At 47.9% G+C, this 23,667-nt stretch overlaps 1 protein-coding gene across 1 annotated transcript in view; it reads right to left on the bottom strand.

Moving 5' to 3' along the window:
• The window catches only part of ATP6V0D1 (ATPase H+ transporting V0 subunit d1), a 34,116-nt gene extending 10,628 nt beyond the window's left edge, over positions 1-23,488 (bottom strand). Inside the window, exons 1-2 of the mRNA XM_071567269.1 lie at positions 23,284-23,488; positions 14,203-14,374 (exon numbers count right to left, since the gene is read on the bottom strand). Of these exons, the coding sequence (XP_071423370.1) occupies positions 14,203-14,374; positions 23,284-23,413 (302 nt within the window). The 5' untranslated portion in view covers positions 23,414-23,488. The remainder of the gene's footprint in view (positions 1-14,202; positions 14,375-23,283) is intronic.
• Between the last annotated feature and the right edge of the window lie 179 nt (positions 23,489-23,667).

Raw genomic sequence — 23,667 nt, 5'->3', positions numbered from 1 at the left:
CCTGCCTATCATACCAGCCTAAGAAAAGGCGGTCATGCATAATCCCAGGCTGTGATTTATGCCACAGCTGAACCACACCATCTGGGTATCGCCCACCTAACACCAAAGAGCATGAGATTGGAAGGGACTTTTGGAGGTCTCTGGCCCAATCGCCTGCTCTGAGCAAGGCTGGCTTCAGCTGCTCAGGGCTTTGTCCAGATGACCTCAGAGTTATTTGCAAGGATGTGTATCTCACAACCTCCCCAGGGCTCTGCTTCAGTGTCTGACCACACTCACAATGAAAAGCCTTTTCCCAACATTCCCCCATGGCCACTTGTCTACTGTCTCTCCTCCTAACATCCCCCACCTCCACGAGGAGCCTGGCTTCAGCTTTCCCACACCTCCCACAAGGTAGCTGGGAACATTTGTCCTTCCAGCATTCCCATTCCCACTGCTCTCCTCACATTGCCATGCCCTGCAGAGAGCCTGTACAAAAGTGTGCGTGGTAGGACAGCAGCAAAGAGGAATGCACAGATAGCCTGAGCAGAGCTCAGCTCCAGTGCCAGCAACACCACTCCATCTTGCCAAGAGAAAGGAGGAAGGGTCACGTTTCTGCAGTCCTGCTCCCTTCCAAAAACAACAGGGCTGGCACAACCTTCATTCTTGCCCTCACAAAACTACACTCAAGATTTTTCACACCTCCACCACTAAAAGCTACAAACTTCTTTGCATTAGCCCAAGCTATGACATCCTTAACTCAAGTTCTCTGCTTATGTTGTTCAGGATTAGCAGATTCAGTCTTTGGCACTGCAGCAATGGGACATTCAGTCTGGAATCACAGCACTTCTCAGAAATTCCACCAACACAAGCCCTTTGTGGCCCTTCTCTCCAGTATGTCCATGTTTCTCCTGCACTGAGAAGCCAAGAACTGGGCACTGCACACCAGGTGAGGCTTCCACCAGTGCTGAGTAGAGGAAAGAAAACCTCCCAGTTCTCCCCAACCAGCTAAGCCACAAGCCAACCAAGAGGAGAACTTGAAAAATACCAAGCGAGATAAGGGGTCTCTTCCAGTCAGCAGAAGTTGCCATTGCAAATGTCCCTCAGCAGCACAGGGAAGAGGCACAGATCCTGGAAGAGCAAGATAGTCTGCATTTTACACTCCCTTGCTCTCACTGCTAGTTCTAACTCTAAAAAATTAGATAATGGAAAAGACCTGAAGAAGCTCCTTGGCAAGAGCTACTCCAAAATAAACGAGATCAGGACTCAAGTCAAATGGCAGAAGCAGCTATGCAAGTCTGGAGCTGGAGCTCTGCTGAGGGTCAGGCTTCCCATGTGTACTGAAGAAAGGGAAGTTAAGGCCAGCACCTCGGGACTGGGGTGAGGGCAGGGATGGCAAGGCTCTGCTGATGTTTGCCAGACAGGCATTCAGATGGTGCTGGTCTTTGCATTTCCAAGCTAACAAGCAGGACATAGTGCAGCCCTGTTTCCCTTTAACCACATCAAAGGTAACTAAGCAGAGCCAGTTAAAGGCAGATTTCAGTAGTTTTTATTAGATGGGCTTACTGCCTCTCAAATATGCTCAAAGGGCACGCCCATGAACAAACCAAATCCACACCTTAGTTCCTCAAACAGGTGCTGCTCTTTTGCTTCCACACTGCTGGGCTGAGTAACGCACCTCCAGGCCCTGTGATTTTTGCAGAGCCCTTCTGTGTTTGCGCCTGCCTTTCCTGGTTTAATCTAGAACCAGGGCAAACAGCACAAGCTTCAGGTACTAGGAAACCTCCTTTTTTGACCTTTAATCCACAAGGTCATTATCTTCCCTTCTGTTTGTGCAGCTCTCACCATGGAGATGATTGCAATCTCCAGGACAGCAAGAAGGGCCTGTTTATGAGAACTGAGTAAGTCCCTTGCAGTAAAAGCAATTGGTTCCTGGTAAATACAGGCATCTGCACCCTAACACAGATGCATCTCCACAAGGTGTGCCACAGCAAGGACACAGAAGATCATTTCCCAGCTCCACCATCTGCCCTCAAACATGCAAGATTCCTTAGTGAGACACAGTAGCTTTGATACTCTCACCAACGCAAGGCAACAACAAAGGTGAGACCAAATTTGCTACTTCAACTCAGTCTACAGTGAAGGAACAGGTAAGGAAGTATGGTCATCACACAGTGTGTCAGCACACCTCCTTCCTGGCCCCAGCTTTACCACAGGTATCATTTTCCACAAGATATTTGCAACTTGCAAGAAGCCTGGCCAAAGTCAACTGCACAAAAAGGAACTGAGGAAAAATAACCAGAGCCCTTCTGCTCACAGGTTTTCAGAGCACCTTACTGGAGTCACACCAAGCTCATCCATGCCCTCCCAGTCTGGGTGTGCACAAAAGCCATGGCAAGGTTTGGGGAGAGCTGCCAAAATCTGACCCTCCTCAGATGTGGAAGCTACACCTTCTGACTGATGGTCCCAGGAAAGACAACCCAGCTGGGTGCCACGGCCATAGAGGAAAGCACGGCTCTCATTTAATTTATACCCCTTAACTTGCTTGTTTCCTCATTCTTCAGGGAAGTCTGGGGAAACACATGGTCAGTAGTTCAAATGCCAAGGCCTCTAATGAGGCATCGACTATTTTAAAGACACCACTTCAATCTTGCTGTCAAAGGATTCATCCCTGCAGGGGAAGTTACCATGTGCAAGATAGAGGGGAAATTTCTCATTCAAATTTCCATTGTGACAGCATTTCAAATCTTCATGATAACAAAGGAGATACAGCAGGACAAAGGTCTTCTTGTGCCTGCCCAGGCCAGGCAGACACCAGCACCATGACCTAATCCTTTCCAACAGTTCCATTTCCTTCATGCAAGCCCAGACCACACTTATTCATGTTCAGTCCCTGCTTCATCCCAGTAAAACCAGTCATGCCTTAGGCACTCGTGACTGTGAGGCAAGTCTTCCAGTGCCAGGGCAGCTGGAAAAGCCTCTTCTCGTCTGTGGAAGGGGCAACACTTTCTTTCCTCTGCCAGGGCTCAACAGAATACATCTGCCTCTACCAGCACAGCTGTCCCACAAGCACAGCAGAGGTCCTGGCTATGCTGGCATTTTCTCCCAGGCCCAAAGAATTAGATTCATGACAGTGGCAGCAGTTTTCTTGGGAACCTCCAACTACTTGTGTAATAGAGCAGCTTTTGTCATCATCTTCCTCATCTCCTGTAAGGCTCAGAGCAGCTTCAAATGTTTCAGCTTTCACAGTTAAGGCATGCTCACATCCCTTCAAGAGCCTTTCAACCTTCACTAGCTGTCCGAACAGCTAAGAAAAGCACCAAACTACAGAAAACATGAGTACTTGGTCACTTGCACCCCATCAAGGCTTTACTTCAGTCCACTTGGATAATCTTTTCATAGCAAAACTCTCTTAGGCACAAACATGTTTGAAAATCTTGAGCTGCTTTCTGCCCAAGCACATGGGCACAAAACCAGTGTATGCTCAGCCAGAGTTTGATGCACAGTTACACCCTGCCTTGCTCTTCCTGTCACCGCTGAACTGAGGTGTGGTATATTCCAGAAATTCACATTCACAGAAATACAATTTTAGCCAATACTGAGAAGCATCAGTAACATCTCGCACAAGAGCAGAATTTTTTATTAAAGGGCAGAAAAAAGTCAGCAAACACAGAAAAATCATCAATGTCATCCACAGCAGGAGAGAGATGATGGTTTACAGCTTCCTGAAGTCCAAGACAACTGGAGTCAGTATCTTTGCTCCTCCAGCGACGTCCACTTCAGGATAATACACAATGGGTGACACTCTGATAACAAGAATGAAGTCAGGCCAGGACATGCCTAGATAAGCCCAAAGAGGTGGGTGGGTGGGGAAAAAACTTCCTTTCAGTAGCAGCAGACCAGAGTTCATTCTCACTGCTGGTTTTGGGAGGTCTGGTCTCAGGCAGATAGTGCAGAGACCCCTCACAGAGAACAGAGGAGAGCCAGCTCCCAAAAGGTAAAGTCTGGGATAGTCATCCATGGATAGTTTCAGAGTAGAATCAAGCTGAGTAGAGCATCTGTGCAAAAGACATGTACAGGTACTTTATGTTTTCCTCCCTCTGGTGTTATTTAAGTACATGAGACATCCAAGAAAGGCTGCAGTGGCCCTCTGAATATTGGGAAAGGCTGTTTTAGCAGGGGAGCACGTGAAATGCATGAACACTCATCACATGGGGCATTTACAACTTGGCCTCAAGGCACTTAGGCATAGCCCTGCAAGGCAGTGACCCCAAAACAGTTAGAGCTTCTCCCTCCCCCACTTACTAATCTAATCTAATCATAAAGAGTCATTGTCCTACAGCAGATAGGTTGTTTTTTTATTGCTTTCTGTTCCAGGATACTAAAGAAACCGTTAACAATACTGCAAGTGGTCACAAAGCATGACTAATGACGGAACATTGCATGACCTGCGATTCTCAGGGATCCTCCAAAAGTTGAGCCAAACTGTAGCTTAACAGCTGCTCTGCAAAGGGTCATGAGGACAGCCCTCATGTCACAGCCAACACAGAGAGCAGTGGGTCGATGCAGAGGTGCATGGCAGGGGTTTACTGGGATGGGGTAAGGTATTTCATTGCTCAGGCAACTTTAATGCTTTCCAGCATTAAACCCTAACACAGACTACTGTGAGCAAGGCCAAAGTCCCTATGTGACTGCATTGGGCAGCTACTCAGATTACTATAGAAGAATGTGTTCATTTTGGGATGAAAAAGGGAAATCTCCAGTGGGATCAGAGCAATGCTCTGCACTCGGCATGAATTCTAGAGGCAGCTTTAAAAGATAATGAAGTTGTTTTGACTATAGTCTCTCTAGCTTCCCTCTTGCAGCTCATTCATGTGCTCAGGGCTTGTTGGGGGAAGTAACTTCGGGGAAAAGTTTCAGGCTGGTTATATTGCTGCTTCCTTGGGTTTGTGCACAAATACACAGACCCACCTCTGTATCCCACTGGATACTGTGCTGGTACACAGAGCCACTTGTCACACCTCTCTCAAGCTCCAAATGTTAGGCAGTCCAGGGGGAAAGCAACACACAGACTTCAAAGCACAAAAGAGCAGTGCCTGACACTAAGAATAGTGCCAACAGCTGAGATGTTTGTATCTGGAGGGTCGGTTTAAGATCATTAGTAAACAACTGCACAGCTGTCCTGAACTGGAAAGGAGAGGCACATCAGGAAGAGCTCAGTGCCTCACTGAGACTTGTTTGAGTAATAGACAATGGATGTGAAGAGAGTCAAATCCTTGAATCAGTTTTTAGGCTCATACCAGACCATGTCAGACCAGCGGCTTCTGGCCAGGAGCAGTTCTGCCCCTCATCTGCAGCTGAGGCTCACACAGTCCAGCAGGAGCAGATGCAGCATGTGATGGTCTCCACTCAAAGTGTCCTTGCTGATCTCTTCCTATCTTTGCACACTGTCTTTCCTAGACTCACACCAACACAAACCACACCTAAGTAGTAGGTTCATGAACCTGCCAAAGAGAAAGCCAAGAATTTCTCAGCTACCACAAACCGAGGGCACTCAGCCAATAAGTGGGTGCCCTGCTAAACTTAGATCAGCAAGACCATTTCAGAGCAAAGAGTTATAACTCCACAGTAGTACAGAGGCTGTGGCAGCCTTTCAAACCCAAGTATCCAGGAATGTTCTCAGCATTAATCTATATTTAGCAGCATCTCCACATGATTTTTACCATCCTCTAGTCTAGGTCTCTTGGGATACTGACCTCAGTTTTCCACTTGTATCATCTGTTAACCTCTAAGCAGCGATACAGTGTTTGCTGCATGAAAGGCTAACGAGAAAAAAGATAGAAGTACTTTTAAATTCAAGGCTTTATGAATTTGACACTGTGTGCTAGGTCAGTACAAACCCCTTGAAACACCAGGGAATGTTTTGAACACCTTGTAGCCTCGTGCAACAATCTCTGATTGCCTAAACTTGATGCCTGAAAGCTTGAGAAACACTAGGCTGATATGCAAAGCTGAGTGCTGGCACTCTGTGCCATGCTGAGCAGACTTCAGCACTAATTACACTTTAAATATTGTCCAGAAACATCTAACCACGCTGCTTTCACACAGACCAGCTGCAGAAATAAACCTGCATAAACTTTTTCTTATTTTACATATAAAGTCCAAACCCCAAAACATTTCAAGGATATAAAACAAGAGCAAAGGCTGCTCTGTTCCCTTTATCCCTCGAACTTTCTGTAGTAGTTCTGAAAACTGAATGAGTTTAATGGCCTAAAAGCTTTTAACCTGCCTCTCAGTGAATATGTGGTCTGGACCCACCTGAAGTGCAGAACATTTCTGTGCATGCAGACCTGCTGCCAGCAGAAGAAAATTCATCATTCCACTTGACATTCAGCAAACCACATGAGGCAGACACAAGATTTAGCTCAGCCTCTAAATATTGCGGTACTCAGGCAAAGCTCTACATGAGTATTGAAGTACAGACTTCAAACCAGCACACAGAATGGATCTAAGAGAGGTGACTAAGACCCAAGATGCCCCCCAAAGCCTTCAGAAGCAGTGCCCTTGGCCTCCAGGCCTTCTCTGGGCTGAACTTGCCCATCTAGAGCATTGGCTGAGGCAAATCAAAAGGAAAATTAAGGCTGCTAAGGTCTAGCACCAGAAAACCTTGGGAATGGTTTCAGTCAAGGAGTGAAGCATGTTACATGGGAACAGAAGTGCTCAGTGAGCATTCACACAGCTGAAGGCACCACACACAGGTTGTCTTCTAGAAAAGTCACAAGCACACAGGTCACAAGCACACCGAGGAGCACTGAAAACTTCCTAACACATATGTTCTCTTCCCTTCCTGTTTTATGCCTCTAACAGACACACTGTTCAGCCTGTCAAGGGAAGGGCTGCAAGGAGGAACATGGGGGAAGTACAAGGATCGTTCCCATGAACTACAGAATCATCAGAAGAATTCAGCTTTAAAAAAGCCCAGGAAGACAGAGAAGTCCACACACTCCCATGGATGAAACCACATCAGCTTGAACAGAGATGTTATGCAGGGGTGGTAAGTTCTCTCCTAATCACACAGAGCTTGCATGCCAGAGCCCCTTCTCAGGGTTGCAGTTTCAGTACAGATTTCTCTCTTAGTGAAACAGGGGCTGACATCTGTAGCCCATCACTTGCTTTTGCTGCATCTTTACTGCCCCCAGTAACATTTTGTTAGCTCTTCTGATCACTGCCACAGCTCACTGTTTGCTTGGCACCATGTTAACACTTTCCAAAGGAAGAACAGTGATGGTCAGGAGGAACAATGTTATTCCAGTTCAAATCCACTGACCAAATGAAATGTTTTCCAGGCACCAAAGGTCTGGGAAAAAAGCATACCCTCAATGTAACATACAGTGAAACAGAGCTTTCAAAGATTCCCTTTGCAATGAGGGCACCCGCAGGCACACCACAACTCCCACAGTCACCACCATGCAGCCCAGTCCATCATCACAGACATTGGTTCTGGGAAACTGGGATAATATCAGCATCTGTTGGACATGCAGGAGAGCAGATGCAGTTCTGATGCCACCACCCAGAGGACACAACTCTGTGATCATTTCCACACCATTAGCTACATGCCCTCTTATTTTAAATATTGCATAATCCCTCCAAGAACTTGGCTTATCAGTTCAACTTTGTACTCTCTGCAAACAGGGAAGCTGTTTGTCAGAAACCTGCTTTGCCAAAACCATCTCAGCCAGAAAAGGTTCTTAAACCTTTTATTGCAGGATCCTCAGCCACTATGGTAATTTCTTCTTCCTAATCCCACCACCACCAAGGAGTCAACAACTAACTGAAATAGTATAGTACAATTTTAACCACAGCAGCATTAGGAAGGATCCCTCAGATTGTTGCGTTTGCCCAAATGAACTGCAAGTGTCTAATGGAAAGCATCTGGAGTTTTTTCCTTCTGCAGGAAAGGACTTCAAAAGGCTGCAGTCATATTTTGTAACCTCCAGTTATGCCAAGATGCACACTCCATTACATTTAGAATAAAGACAGGCAACTTCCTACTCCAGAGAAGAGGATTACTGCTCTTCAGCTCAAGTAGCAATTGAAACACTTTGGCTCCAGAAAAACCCTGCTGCAAAATTAAAACTGAACTCTAAGCTGTGCAGCAGAAACTAGATCCATCCAGTGCAGGGGAGAGGCAGAGCAGGACTGGGTCAGGGAGAAGGTAACAGAGGGAAGTGTCAGCTAAGAAAAGGCATGCGCAAGGGGAAAAGGTACATGCAGCCTCATCAAAAACATGCCTTGTGACCACAAAAACATACTGAGAGCCAAGTTCCCAGCTGCATCCTCAGGGCAAAAAAAGAACCCAGTTCCCAGCCCTTGCAGACTGGCAAAGTAAAGATAAAAGATGACCTAGTCTGTCCTCTGACAACAGGCTTGATCACAGATTTGGAAGATATGTTTAGACCCAGCTCAGTCCCCGACCTCACTCTGACAGCACACTCAGTGTCCCCACACTTACCAGCAGCTCCTCCACCTGAACACAAGATCATCAACCCCTTTTCTGCCCATCAGGTTGCTGTGAGGGCTCAAGGGCCCAGCTGCTGCCAGAGCCCTGACACACCAGGCTGCTGCAAAGCCAGGCTTTACAGAGCAGGGAAGAGACTCTGCTGAAGCAAGGGGGAAAAAACCCTAACAAAACAAAACAAAACCAAACCCTTTTCCCTGCCACTGGAAAAATACTAAAGCTGACAATCTGACCAGGCTACAGCAGGCTAGAGTCAGGATTCTTTATCATAGTGTCACCCCTATCTAAACCATATACAGGAACACTGGAAGGAAGGAGAAATGGGACATGGCACCGTGTCATGCTAACACAAAGAACAAAGCCTTCACAGAAAGGCAGGGCAGCACATCACTGAGAAGAACCTAAAACCCACTTCCATCCCACAAGTCAATATGTGCTTGTTGAATTCAGGAAGTGGGTTTTGCTGTTTCAAGAACACTTAATACCTGTTTGTTGCTGCCCTGCAGAACAGCGCTGCATTCCCTCAGCCAAACAGGCCATTGTTTGTGTTGGAGCAGAGATGTTAACAGTCAATTTGTGCCTATCAGTCAGAACCTACTATGGCTGGCTCAAAGACATGGGGAAGTACCAGCAGTCTTCCAGCAAGGAGCTGCGTGGCAAGATGCAGAGCTAGCAGGTGTTTATAGAGACTGCAGCAGGCTCAGCAAGTCGAGTTCTCTCTTGCCACAATATGCAGTGGCAGAGGCTGCCAGCTACAGTCACCACTTGAAAAAACAAATTGAGGAAGTTGGCTGATTTCCCTTATTTTGGTACTAAGAACGTAACACTTGCCACAGAAGAGTTCCTGGAGAGGACTGGAGCCAGGAAAGAGTCAGCGTGGTGCCAGGAGAGGATCACAACAGGACAAAAATCAGTGTCAGCAAGTGACTAGGGGAACAAAGACCGTGCTTTGGGATTGCTGCCTGGCTGCATTCTGGGGTCAGTTTCGTTTGTGTGCTTTTAAACACAGTCCTTCCCTTAACTCCCGTCCACCTCCCCAGGTGACCCCCCTCACTCAGGCTCGGTGCGCACCTGGGAGGGGCAGCACGGGGCTGGAGCGCCACCTTCCGGCAAGTCACGGGCAGCGCCGCCTCCCTGTCCTCCCCGGAGCCGGGCACGGCACATCCTCCTGAGGCCGAGCGAGAATTCGCACCCTCCTTCCGGTGCTCCAAAGCCCTTGCAACTGCCCCCACTGCTGCTTCTCCTTCCCCTGGCCTCACCCAGTTCACGGCCTGCTTCCAAGAGGCAACTGAAATGAGGTGGCATCATTTCACGTGGGACAAACGGCGTGGCTACTGGCAGGTTGGTTCTGGACCCATCAGAGGGGACAAAGATTTCAGCTGCTACCAAGATCAGACCGTTCCCCAGATCTTCTCAGCAACGTGCCCTGGATCAAGATCTGAGCATCCTCCAAAACCAAGCACAACAGTCACCTGATTATTAACTCAAAACCACCCCAAAGGTCCAGCAGGACATTCAGGAAGGAGAAAGTCTGACTATTTTTTAAATGCTTGATCCAGCTTCTGGCACCAGCCATGCACACCCTGGCCACCCTCACTGAGCTGGTACACAAGTATCAATGGGCCTTGATGGACCTGTCTTGTGTGAGGTTATCCAAGAGTCTAAGAAGGCAAAAAAAGTAAGTACATACAAAGAAAACCAGCAGTGAGTTCAGAGCTGAACTGGATATGCTGCAAAACATTTCGTTCCATTTTGAGCCAGACACACCTACAATACCATTTAATCTCTGTTTACAGCTCAAGAGAGTCTCAGTGAACTCAAGCTTTCCTCCTGCAGATGCCAGCCCTGCTCAAACTTTCCACATCTTTCTACCATTTTTTATTTCACTTCAGTCTGTACACTTTTAGCACACAGATACATCCAGCTGAGTACAATTTCTTCCTCTGACCACCTGGTGCCTCAATCGCCCCAAGCTGTCTATCAGGAACAGTCTTCACCATTTCCTGCTCAAGTTTCATTAACTGCCCCAAAAGAATGGAGTGGGAAATGGCAATGTACAAAAGGCAAAGATAAATCACCCCATATCTGCGTGTGCAGCCAGGGTAAAAGATCAAACAGCACAGGCTTGTCCCGGTGTCCCCCAGGCAGGCAGGATGACATTGGTACCTCTGTGTGCACAGGCACAACTGACAACATCCTCTGTCTGAAAGTTCCTACAGCACTGCCTCCATACAAGCCTGGGGTAGAGGAAAGCCACTGCCAGCTCCAAACAGAGCTGTTCTCCTCTCCAGCTATTTGGGATATACATGGGACACTTCACACTGTCAGCAGACAAAATCTGACATTTCTGTCCCCTGCCCCAGTCCAAGGCCTCCAACAACCCCCAGGATGGCTTCAGGAAACACAGTCTCAAAGGCAGCCCAAGAAGACACATCTTGTCTACCCTCTTTTCTACTAGCCCTGTCACCAAATACCAGGTTTATCAAGACAAGATTTTAAGACCCACTGGGCAAAACTACCACTCTCTTCCAACTCCTTGTTTCACCGTCCTCAATCTTCTGTTTTAACTTGTCTATAGTGTCAATAGAAATTAGAGATTCTAATACCCTGACAGTGACCTTGGACCAGCTGAAGTTGGTAACACCTTCTCTGTCATTAATACCCCAGTGGTGTGATGAGTGCAGACCCAGAGGAGACTCTTCCATCACTGGTGCAGCAGAACCACGACAAAACATAACTGAACACTTGCATTCCTTGCACAAAAGGCACTGCAAGAGAGTGGAGACAATCCATATGGGAAACAGCTTTTTCCTGCTTCACCTTTGCCTTTCTCTAGGCAGCACTGCAGACAGTGGCATTAAACCAAATCTTGTGGGTAAAAAAGAAGAGATATGAGTGAAGACAAACTGAGGAAGAAACATCCTGTGCCGAATGGAACCAATATATTCAAGAAGAGATTATGCAGTAGCAAGAGACTGAGATATCTGCACAGAATGAAGTTTTGCCATAGAGAACTCATCAAAATGAGAGTGACAGAAGCAGCACACAATCAAGTTAAATCAAGTTGAGGACAAAATATCAGTTTAAAAAAAAAGCAATTCTAACAGCTGGTAAGAACCAGCCTTTCTGACTAAACAAGATGTTTAAGGTCTTCTGCACAACTTGAGCTGGATGTAGACACTGGATAAAGGTCAACAGGACTGATGTAACAGGAAACTGGTTCTCCATGGCCATCCGCAGCCTTCCTGCCAAGTCAGGCAGTGTGTGACCAGGGCAGCCACAGCCTGAAACCTTTCAGTTCATCTTTTTCCACACACTACTTTTCAAAGTGAGACTGACAGGCAACAGCAAAGTTTTAAAGTCTGCAAGACACTCCTGTGCTGGCCAAACTACTGCTATGACAGAAGCATTAGTGATTACAATGATAATTCCATAGAGACTAAATGTTTTCATAAACCCATAAGGCAGCAAAGGAAAAGCATCAGAGGAGGACAACCTACCAAATATTGCCAAGCTCAAACAGCACCAATTTCTTTACAGCATATTCAAGACGGGCAAAGAGATGTTTTTGAAAAAATTGTAGAGAGAATAGAAGAGATTGCTCCATACAACTAAGATGAACTAGAAATTGCTTCATGCATTGCAAACACTGCTGCAAGATGGGAGCATAGTAACAACTTGCCCCACATTTGGGTCCAAACATGAAAACTCCAGGAATTTGAGCAACAAGCATATATCAAAAAGCTATTAGAAAACAGGAAAGGCTTAAGGAGACAGGCAGCTTTAGCACAGTGACCCAGAAAATAACAGATACGAGCCACTGGGTTAGAAAAGTGAGATAGTGGTAGTGTCCAGACACAGAAAGAAGTGAACACAAAGGTGCATGGCAGAGACTCAAGTATTTACTCAATATGTGCAAATGCAAGAGATGCCACAGACATAAAAAAAATTTTTTAATTTTTCAGCAACCACAAAGGTCTTCCTACATCAACCTTCATCATTCAAAAACCTCTGTCTGGTAAGCAGGATAACATACACACAACTAATGGATTAAATACCACTTGCCAGAGTGCCTGTGATGAGCCCCGGCTCGCTGTTCCAGAGCTGGTGCATTAACTGCTACTTGAGAACAAAGTACAATCTTCTTCTCAGAGATGCAAGCTAAAGGGATGTTCTACTGAACCACAAATTCACTTTTGTCTGTGAGACATCTCCTGGGTGGTTAGAGGACACCACTGGCTGTGCAGTTTGCAAGCCAAGCTAGAGCTTACAGGAATACAGACAAAGGAAAGGAAAAATGTGAATTTTACCTCCGTGTTTCAGATGCAAACTAGAACAACTGGAATCAATCTGAGGCTGGCAAGTTCATTTTATTACTGAATAAAACAAGAGCAGCATGCAGGGAAGCAAAGGGTTGTGCAAAACCACCAGAAAATACCTCGAGAGCACTGTGCTATTTCAAGCTTTTCACATCAGCAGAAACTGCTGTGGAAGCACCGTGTATTTCCATGAACTGCTGAGGCTGCTGCAGCCCTGTGTTTCCCTGCTGAGCATTCCAGGCCCTGCCTTCCCCTCATGCTGGCATTTGTCGGATCCCAACGAACTGTCCAAGAAAAACAAACCAGTCAAGGGTTAACACGAACAGGAAAAGCTGTTCAATTTTTTGGCCAGCTCAACTCCCTGAACCAGTTTGTGATGGGGTCAGAGAAAGGCCCACAGACCCTGGGGTGGGACAGGAGGATCACTCAGCCCTGATGAAGCCTGATTGACCTCAGTGGCTCAGAACTAGCAGCCAACTGCCATCATGCACGTGCACATCATCCCTACATTTTCCAGCAGGACTGTATTCTTTTAAAAAAATCAAGCATTTAACACAATGACATCTCTAGTAGAGACTGAACCAATTCTTCAATAGGAGGCAGCCAAGCAGCTGTGCCAAGGGAGCGCACACATTCCAGGAGCAGAAGACTTATAACAACACAGTGACACTGATGCAGGAAGGATTTTTGATTTTCACATTTTATAGATTTTAGGAACACAGTAGCTGTAGCAAAGCAGATTTTTAGTGGGTTAATATTTCTAGCAGCTTAAGTTTAATGTCTTTCTATCGCTACCCCCTGTCCCAGAACAGGGAGTTTAAATTCCTTAGCTGTTTAGTCTCTTGTTCAAGGTAGAAGATTGAAAATATCAAAAGAAGACACAAACACGGGGCAGAGTGACCCAGAAGTAAGAACACTGGAAAACCTCCAAGAGCCCTTTGTCTGCTGAAGAAGAGGAAGACTGACGAAGAGAGGGTCTCATCGACCCCAGACCCAATTCCTAAGGGGGTGGGACTGGGGCAGGACAGAGGTGGAACTGGAAATGTGTAAAGTGATGATTGGATGGATCATATTATAAAAGCTATGGAAATTAAAGCTTGCCCTCATACACGTCAATGTATTCCTGGGCAAGCCTGGGTGCTCATTAAAGTAACTACCCTTTATCTTATCTCCTACTAAAATTTGGCTTGGAGTCTTTTTTACAGACTTTTAAGGCATCACACAGTGCTGCTGGTTTGAGACCTTCAGATACAACCAAAACAGTTTTATTCAAGAAGTGGCAGAAAGCACAGCAGGCACAGGGCTGAGAGAGGGAAGCTGATCTTGAGAGCTCCCAAGTCTCAAAAAATAGAAAGTTTCAAATGCTGCTCATGAACAGCTGGAACTCACGTGATGAAGTCCAGAAAACTTGCCAGGGGCTCGTAGGCGTGGTTCCTCATGTGACGGAACTCCACCACCATCTTCTCCTTCAGCTTGTCGTCTATGACGGACACAGTGAGCGGGGAGGCTTCATTGGCCAGGAAGTTCCCATAGTCTGTGCTCTGGAGGTGCAGTTTCAAGTCTGAAAAAGAAAGAAAAATTCCACTCTACAGGGTTTTGTGTTGGGTTTTTGGTTTTTTCAGCACAGCCAAGAAAGCTGTTGCTCAGCACTTCTTTAGGCATTTTCTCCTCTGAAGAATCTCCTAGACAAAACTTGTGGGTTCAGTCATACACTTATATTGGTGCTCAATTTTATCATGGATAACCCAAATTCAGGAAAAGATCAGTGCTTCAACTTATCAGCCTTGTTTCATCTTAAGAAGGAAACTGAGCCACCATCTGTGTAACTGAGCACACACTGGTGCCAGCTGTTCATTGTGCTTGGTCAAGGTGTAAGCTTAGTCATTTTGTCGGAAGTTATTTGCTAGAAATCTGGGAAGGAGAAAAGAAACAACTTAAACACTCCCTCTAGCCCAAAGGGCTGTGGTTGCAGGCTTCTCTGAAGTATCACAACCAAGACTCCAGCTGTACCCACAAGCAACTTTCCCCAGACAGGAGTGATGTGGAGGCATCTGAAAAGCTTTAAAACCCAAAAAGACACAGTCAGCTTGGTATTACATCATCAAGCCAGCCCAGTTAATTGCACTGATAAAGAGAAATTGGGCATTAAGAGGTAGAGAGGGGCTGGTGAAGATGAAGGCCATTTAAATCCATCTCACAGGGCAGGCAATCCCTGCCCAGGATGGAAGAACACGCTCAGAAGTCTTCCCCTCCTCCAGTTTCAAGCAGAGGAAACCTTTGTTTCCTCTGTTACCCCTGCTGCAGGTCAGGTGCCCAACCAAGCTGCAGTCCTGGCCAACAAGCAACCACAACATGCTGAGCTCTGTCAAGATAAAAGCCCTATTTGAGCCAAAAGCATTTATGTGTCTCTATGGAAAAACTGAATCCAAAACTGAGAAGCATCATATAATCCTACTCCTCAAAGCTCTACTAGTTGCACTGGTACACAGTGTTCATCTCCCTTCAGCTTCTCCTCAGAGGGCCAGTTAGCCAAGCATCCTCCCAGGGATTCAAGACCTTTATGGGGAAAGGAGAGCAGCTGGAAGAGTTGAGTCAAACCAGATGTGAACACATCATCCAGAGAAAACAAAGAAGACATTTCTCCCTAGTTTCTCTGAGGCAGCAGTGCTGAGGCTGCCTTTCCCTTCTGCTGAGCCATACAAGTCCTCAAAATCAGGGCATCTGTGGCACCCAGGTCAGAGCAAGGACTCAGCCAGGCTTGAGGAGTTTTGTGTTTTGATATTCCACCCAGCCACAGACATGAGCTGGAGAGCTCCACCTCAGCCTCCAACCCGAACTTGTACAGCACAATATCATCCTCAGCCTGAGGGATGGAAATTGTTATTGATGGTAATCACTTCCTAAAGCCTACAAAAAGCCCAGCTCACAGGCAGCTCCCTGTGTGCAAAGGGTTCTCACCCATCTGTTCTATAATTGCTTGATTTCAAAAAGCTAAGATATAGTTATAGAGGAGGAAATCTACTGGAATTACATCTTAATGAGTTTTTGTCCTGCTTGTGGAAGCTCTTGAATCATGAGCTTTGGAGTCTGAGTGGAAATTAAGTTCTGCTCACAGATCAGGACTTTACTAGTTCACTTTTAGCAGAAGCTGGAGAAAACATGAAGCAAAACTGATCAATGAAAATGTTCAATGAACATGAGAGAAAGGGTCCTGGTAAGGTTGTTACACCTGTAAAATGAGGTTGTGAAGAAGGGGACAGGGTCCTGAAGTAGCTACAATTATATACCTCCTACTTGCAGTTCCCTGTAACTGTGCAGAACACTAATGAAAGCTAAGCCTGCCCAAAAAGGCATGTGATGTTGTTTTGCAGGACCTTGGAGAGGAAGCAGCTATTGCATATCCTACCAGACCAGTCTTCAGTATGGAAGCTTCCAAAGGTTACAGCTTGTTTCCTCAAGTCCAATATCATTGGTTTGTTTGGTGTCATCACAACCAAAAACTCTTATTTGAGGTTGCAAGAAGTTGCTTTGCTATGAGGTCACTTGATGCCAGAGACACAGCGACAGGAAAAGGACAGTTTGCTGCACCTCCAGGAAGTCAGAGCTGCACAGCATCTGGACCAGAGGCACACAGGATGCACGCTGTGCCTTGCAGGCTCTCCCTCAACAGCCCTGAGCAAGATCCCACAAGCTGCTTGGCTAGAACATTTTGCCCTGCTCCATAAGGGGGTTGTCCCCCCAACCCCACAGCACAAGAGCCAGCACATTATGTTGCAACTGGAATAAAGGCCATGTTTATGTAACACTTGGAATTCATTTTTACAGGGAGGGCCAGCCACGAAATGCAGAAACTACACTTTTCTGAATCTCAGCATCCAAGCAGACAAAACAGAACATACCAGATTTATGAACCCTGACTCCATGCATCCCACAGTGTACCAGTGCCTTACACGAGCCTGTCCTCCTCCAGATGCTGGGCTGGTCACTGAGCCTCAGCCAAGAGGGTGAGCTCCCAAGTTTAGGAGCTTTTAATAGAACTATTCACATATCAGGCTTCTCAGTTAAGAACAAATTAATCCCGTGGTTTCACAAATCTCCTGCCAGAAGAGATGTCTCAGTAGCACGGTGACTAATAAGTGGACCCACTGCTGAGCAAGCCCCATGTTCTCCAACAGCCCAAGTTCCTAACACAAGTTCAGACTGAGCTGGAGTCGGGTTCTGGCAGCAAGAGCAGCCCCTTGGCAGGGGCAGCTGCCACAGATCCCACACGCTGCATGTCAACACGATGCCGGCTGCAAGTCTTCTGACATGCCTCTTCCTGAGCTGCCTGCTGGAAGGGAGGGAGACCTGCACCTGGAGCCCAGCTCCTCCCAAGATGCTCCTCCAGATGCTGACTAACAGCAGCACATGGCCTCAACCCAGCCAGTGATTTTAAGAGGTATATTTTCCTGTTATGGCATTTTTCCAAGCGGTTCACACACTTTAAGTAACAGACTGAGCCAGTATTTGGCAAGAGAGCACTTGAATGACCACAACACTTTTACTCACTCTCCTCCCCACCAAAACCTGGTAAATTATGACCAGGTCACAGCACCCAGAAAGCTGCCTTGTGCAAGAGCACAACAGCTTTTCAGAACAACAGCCTTTTTCAGCTGAGTAGGGTAGTGCTTGGGATTACCATGACATGTATTTACAGCCACCTCCATTCAACTCTTGGATCAGGCACTCTGGTTTTTATGCAGCTGCCTGTACATAGGCCCCAAACACAGCAAAACTTAACACACTGTTGATGATCCAACACAATCCAGATGACGCTTTCTCGAGACTTCAGATCCACAGCAATACAACCATCCTCTCCTGCAAGTTTGTTTTGCCGTAACAAGGAATCAAGCCGTTAGTCTGGCAGACATCTGTCAGTCAAAGCCTGTCCTGTAAGTCCTGCTCAGACAGAGTGATCCATGGCCCCATCAGCTCAGACTTCCACCCCTTCCTTCTTCAGCATCCTGCCTTAACTGCATTGCAGATCTCTGAATCAAGTTAAGGGCTCAAGCACTTCCAGGCAAGGACTGATCTGTCTTCTCAGGCACAGGCACAGAATCAGCTTCTGCAACTTCCAAGCTGAACTGATGTTTTTGCACAAATTATCTGCTGTAACCCCGACATTTCCCTCCAAAGCACCTGGGGCCATCACTGCCTATATAAAAATCAAAATATCATTTGCAATCTCGCAGGTTGGAGGCAGTAAGGCAGCTGAGGGATTACACAGCAGATCAGCTACATTGCCCACGTCTCCCTTCAGGAGACTGCAGTCATTACCATTTGCTCTGTTGCTGTTTATTTGGTCTGTTTATAGCCACCTCAGACACTTCTGAAGCTTATTCTCTGAAATCTCACCCAAAAAGTACTCAAAAACCCTTTGTTTCCTGCAGAATGTAAGACCTTTCCTGTGGTTGCACACCACCAGCAGTGATGTACTGCTGTCAGGCAGCAAATTCCTCTGGGCCACACAAAGAGAAGCATCATCTTTGGCCTTTTTTCTCCATCAGTGTCTCACCTTCAGCTCTTCACCTGTTTGAGATGTCCTCAGCAACAAACAGCAGCCTCTCATCCCTTCCTGGCACTGAATTCACCTGCTCTCAGAGCTTCAAACCCAGCACAGTCAGGTTGTGCTTTCCCAAGCAGGCAGCCCGCTCCTAATCTGCCCAAAAGGCAAGGTCTCCTTTCCTCCTCTGCCTGAATCCCCAACGAGCTTCTCCTCCCCTCAACAAGCAGACTGTTCACAGCCACAGCTGTGACCTCAGAGGTCCAGGGCACTAACAGGACATCAGCCCAGCACCTTGTGCAGTGCTTTAGGGGACAGGCAACAAATCACTCAGAAGCTAAAATAAACAGAGCAGAAAGCAGCCTCATGCTGCAGGAGCTGACAGCTGAGCAAAAACAACAAGATGAAAGCACTGACAGGCTGCCGAGCAGCAGTACCTGCCAGGAAACCCGTCACCATCATCTTCTAACAAGGGGCAGGACCCAAACAAGGGCTGAAGCTGCAACACTACTGAGAAGCTGACCTCGGCTGCTGCTTGAAGTTTAGCTAAAAGAACCTATGAAGTAGGTCCCTGCCCAGTAAGGGAGGCCAGAACAAACAGCAAAGAGCCTCTGCTGAACCCTGCAGGAAGCCAAGGACCACAGTGTTTGTTTGCCACCATGATCTAGCAGGCTATGGAAGTGCTATCATTCTTCCAGTAAAAAATGTTTTCCTGGAGCTTGGTTTAACAGGACAGTAGATTATACCAGAGGTTATACCAGAGGATGCAGGACAGAGCACTGAGATTAGCAGGACAGCCGTTCACACACTGTCATGTTGTGCATGAGCAGCCAGCATTCACAAGACAGGAATGGTCTACACTCTCCTCAGATTTCACTGTGCCCCAACACTCTGCCTCATCTGGCAGGAGAAAGCTCTTGGGGACAGTCCTCCTGCTCAGTTCCAGCATGCAAGGCTCAGCTTTTCACACAGGGCTGCTGCATATGCCAGGAGACAGAGCATCCTCATCATGTAGGTGAGGATAAAAGGTCCCCACCACATTATGGCTTGGCTTTACACCCACCGAGTTCAGACCAAACCACTCTGAGTTCTGGATGGATCTGAGCACAGCCACACTTCAGGACCATCAAGTGGCCTCTCCTTGCTTGGTAGCACAGCAAAGCAGCTGCACAGGAAATTATCTATCCCATTCCCCCATCACCTGTGAGAACATCAGGAGCTCCACCAAAAGCACTCCTGGAAGCAAGTCTGGAGCTGCAACAGCTTCTCTACACAACAGAGGAGGACATGCTGCCCATGTGGTTATGCTGAAAGGGAAGACCAACTCCAGCCTTTTTGGGGTCCAAATTCCAGGATCCCAGTCATCAAATGGAAAAGAGAAGGGTAGCACAACCTCTCCACCTCTCCTCTCAGTGAAAAGAGACGTGCTGAACACCTCAAAGCAAAGGGTGCCTCTAGGGGATGACCGTGAAATAAAGCACACACTGAAACCAGCCTGGTGCAGAGAGGACACACTCCATGGACAGATCCCACCTCTCCACGTGTACATCACTGTTTCTGTTTCCATACAGTGTGTGAGTCCCCAGCTGAGCTGATTACATGGACAGAGGCACGAGCAACCACAGAGTGGTGGTGTCAGAATCACAAAGCCTCTGGAAAACCTCTCCCAGCAGAGGCCCACAGGCTTGAATCATGTCCTTGCAACTACTCAGCAGGCCACTTCACCCAGCCAGCAGCTGGATTTCACCACACCAATCACCTCTACAATACTGGCAGGTCAGAAAGAAAGCAGTTTTCTACACTGTTGCTGTGGAAGCAAGAGGAATTATTAGCAATAGGAGACTCATGAACATTGACCTGAATGTAAAGGCATTCCTGGTTCTAAACAAGATGAGTTTGTGCATTTCTCAGGCTCCACGTGCTTTTTGCAGTAGGCAGAATTGCAGATCAGCAGTAAAGTCAGCCCATAACCAACATTCTGGGCCCAGAATAAACTCAGCTTCTTAAAAGTGGCACCAGTGACCAACTGTATCAACAGCTTTTCATTCTCCAGAGAGGATACCAGACCTTCCACAGGCTACCACAGCTTTAGGAGTTGGAGATGACTCATCAACCTTTCGACAGCAGAAATTTGGATGACTCCTAAATCTGGTTGCCCCAGATAGATTCCACTCAAGCACAGATCTGTGTTCACACCACTGGAGGCTCCAGGTCCTTCACTGACACCTTGCGTCAGAACCAAGAACTGGATACAATGCAGAAGGCCAGGCAGCTTCCAAGCAATCCCAGCACAGGAGCACAGCACAGGGCCTCTGGCTGAGAAACAGTCAAAGCACCTGGACTTTTGGAGCTGAATGAAGGGATTAAACGTGTTATTGATGCAGGGTTTATGAGAAAGCTTAAGCCAAAACAGCTCTCACTGCCCCCCTCGTTCCTGGACATGTTTTTCTGCTCTTATTAAGGCCAGCTCAGGAGCCTGACCACAGACAGCCCATTTGGCTATTTCTGACTCAACAAGAAGAGCGAGCTGGAATCAGGTTACTTTGTGCTCAGACAAGCAGAGACAACAGAGGATCACAGAAAAGCGGGATTTCCTCCTTCCAACAGTGCTGCCAGCCCAAGTTCTGAAGCACAGAAGTTAATCCTGTTGTGCTTCCAGACCGATCCAAGCTTAGGAGAGGGAGCAGCATTTCAGAGCTGGAAGCACAGCATCCTCCAAGCAGTGCCAACAGCAACAAGCTGCTACCCAATTCCCAGATACCCAATTTCCAGGGCCAGGCCCAGAACAGCCTTGGTCCTTCAGGATTTCTCCACGGCCAAGGTGACCACTTGCTCCAGGACAGGGACAAATCTGCAGAGCCAGATTTGCACACAAGAGGCAGCAGCAAAGACAAAACAGAGAGCAGAGAAGCATGTGTGAGTATTTTATGCCCCAGTACTTATTCTGTCTGCTTACACGCCAGCCACTGCCTGGATTTAGTGCAGACAAGTACATGGAAAAGGAAGAACGCATGTTAGAAGTTTATGGAGCACAGAAAACAAGTACTGAAATGGGAGAACTGGAACTAAAGGGATAGAGGAAAGAAACGGTCTGACCACAGACCCGTGTAAGTGACCAAGAGCAACACCCCTTTGAAGGCAAACACCTCTACAAAAGCTCACCAGGCAGGGGCACAGAAAGCCTGGTGGAGGAGGAACAAGATTGACAGAGAACTTGGAAGAGCCTTCAGGTTCTGCATGAAGCAGGACAAGGACCACAGCAGGAGCCACCACCAGAGAACTGCCAGGGACAGAACAACACAACAAACACATGGGAACTCCAACCTGACTCATTCCAAATACAGGAAACACCACTCTGAGGGAGAATTAGGTTTGAGCAACTTGGTTCAGAAAGCAAGGAAGGGAGAAAAAAAGGGAAGCTCTCAGTACAGAAAGATTCCAAAGAGGAAGTCAAGTGCAGGGAAGGTGATACAATCACAGTTCATGTCGAAATTTGTGACTACCCAGACAGCAGGAGAAACTCTCACTGCCCTCTTTCAGGAATGACAGTGATTGCTGCAAGCAAAGAGCTGCAAAAAAGAGAAGCTGAAAAGGAGCTTCTGACCTAATTAAAAACATCCTGGGAATTTTTAAGGCAGAGGCTGGGGCACATCCCAGCACCCTGTTTACATTCTGTTGTTACCTGGAGCGAGCAGCTCCAGGGTAACTTTTATCCAGGGGTCAACTGGTCAGGGATGCATCTACATACTCAAAGGTAATTAACCACCTAGCAATGATTGTCAATACAAAGCTGACTCTTAACAAATACTTTGGAAGAAAGAATGATCCAGTAATTATAGTCCCACTGACTGAAACGACCAACATCTCTGGGTATTTATGTTTCTAGTCTAGAGTTCAAGAGAGGCCTGGTTTTAATCTTTGTGATTTTTGACCCAGGTTGTAGACACCACTGAGTGAAAACTGTCAAGCAGGTCACCGATCAGAGCAACAGTTTAGCAGCAACTAATTAAGCTGATGAGCTGACCACAAGTGATCTCAGAATCCCAGAACAGTTTGGGCTGGGAGGACCTTTAAAGGCCATCTAGTCCAACCCCCTGCAATGGGCAGGGGCACCTCCCACTAGACCAGGTGGCTCAGAGCCCTGTCCAAACTGGCCCTGAACATTTCCAGGGATGGAGCAGCCACAGCTTCTCTGGGCAACCTGTGCCAGGGCCTCACCAACCTCACTGTAAAAAAAATGAGTGTCGCAGAGCAAAATCTCCACATTTCTCCAGGTTTGTACATCGGATTCAGAAAAAAGATGATGGCTGGGAGTCAGAATTAGCCTTGAGAGAGAACTCGAGATCACTGGCAACAGGTAATTAATTGGTGAATTTACTCAGATGTGCACTGGTTTTTGCCCACTAGTGATCCTTCAGTAACAGCAGGTACTTTCCTGGGCGACCTGATCTCCTTAAAACTAATCACGGGTATCAAGCCTTGTTAGATCACCCCAATAACCTTCTGGCCTCAAAAAGGCTTCCCGCCGTTTAGGGAGTGCAGGCACAAAGCCAGTGCCACAAGCAATGTCCGACAAAACCCACCCGGCTCCCAACAACCACAGGGCACGCAGCAGAGCCATTCAGACACCCCAGCAGAGCCCTGGGAGCTGCCTCAAACCGCTGTATCAGCTGCTGCATCACACGGCCGGGCCGGCCGGGAAACTGAGTCAGCCGAGGCGGGGCCGGGACACGAGTGCGGCCTCAGCCCAGGGGTGAAGAGAGGACAGGACCTCAGAAACGCCGCTGTCGACACTTTTCGCTGCCGTGTCGCCTCCCCAAAGCCTCTCACCATCTCCCCTAAGCCCGGACCTGACCCTCAGGATGGCGAGGGAAAGGAAGGGGTGGGGGGGAGTGTTCCCGCTCGCTCAGACCCCCCCCACCACTCACCCTCCAGGCTCTCGCACTGCACCAGGTTCACGTAGTCCCCTTGCCGGAGTACCCCCGCCTTGAAGCCGCGAACCAGCCCCTCCAGGTACCCGTTATCCACGTTGAAATACAGCTCCGGGAAGCACGACATGGCGGCGGGGACGGGCCGGGAGCGCCGCCGCCTCACGTGACCCGCGGATCACGTGGCACGGCCCTTCCCGGCAATCTCGGCGCGCGGGGCGGAGTCTGAAGGGCCGCGATGGCGGCGGGGCCGGGGCGGGGCCGGGGCGGGGCGGGGCCGGGGCGGGCCGGGGCGGGGCCGGAGCGGGGCGGGGCCGGAGCGGGGCGGGGCGGGGCCGGAGGGGGCGGGGCGGGGCCCGGGGCGGGGCGGGGCCGGAGCGGGGC

The sequence above is a fragment of the Pithys albifrons genome, chromosome 12 (genome assembly GCF_047495875.1).
Source record: "Pithys albifrons albifrons isolate INPA30051 chromosome 12, PitAlb_v1, whole genome shotgun sequence".
In the NCBI taxonomy this organism is placed as follows: domain Eukaryota; kingdom Metazoa; phylum Chordata; class Aves; order Passeriformes; family Thamnophilidae; genus Pithys; species Pithys albifrons.
This window is presented reverse-complemented; position numbering and strand designations above follow the sequence as displayed.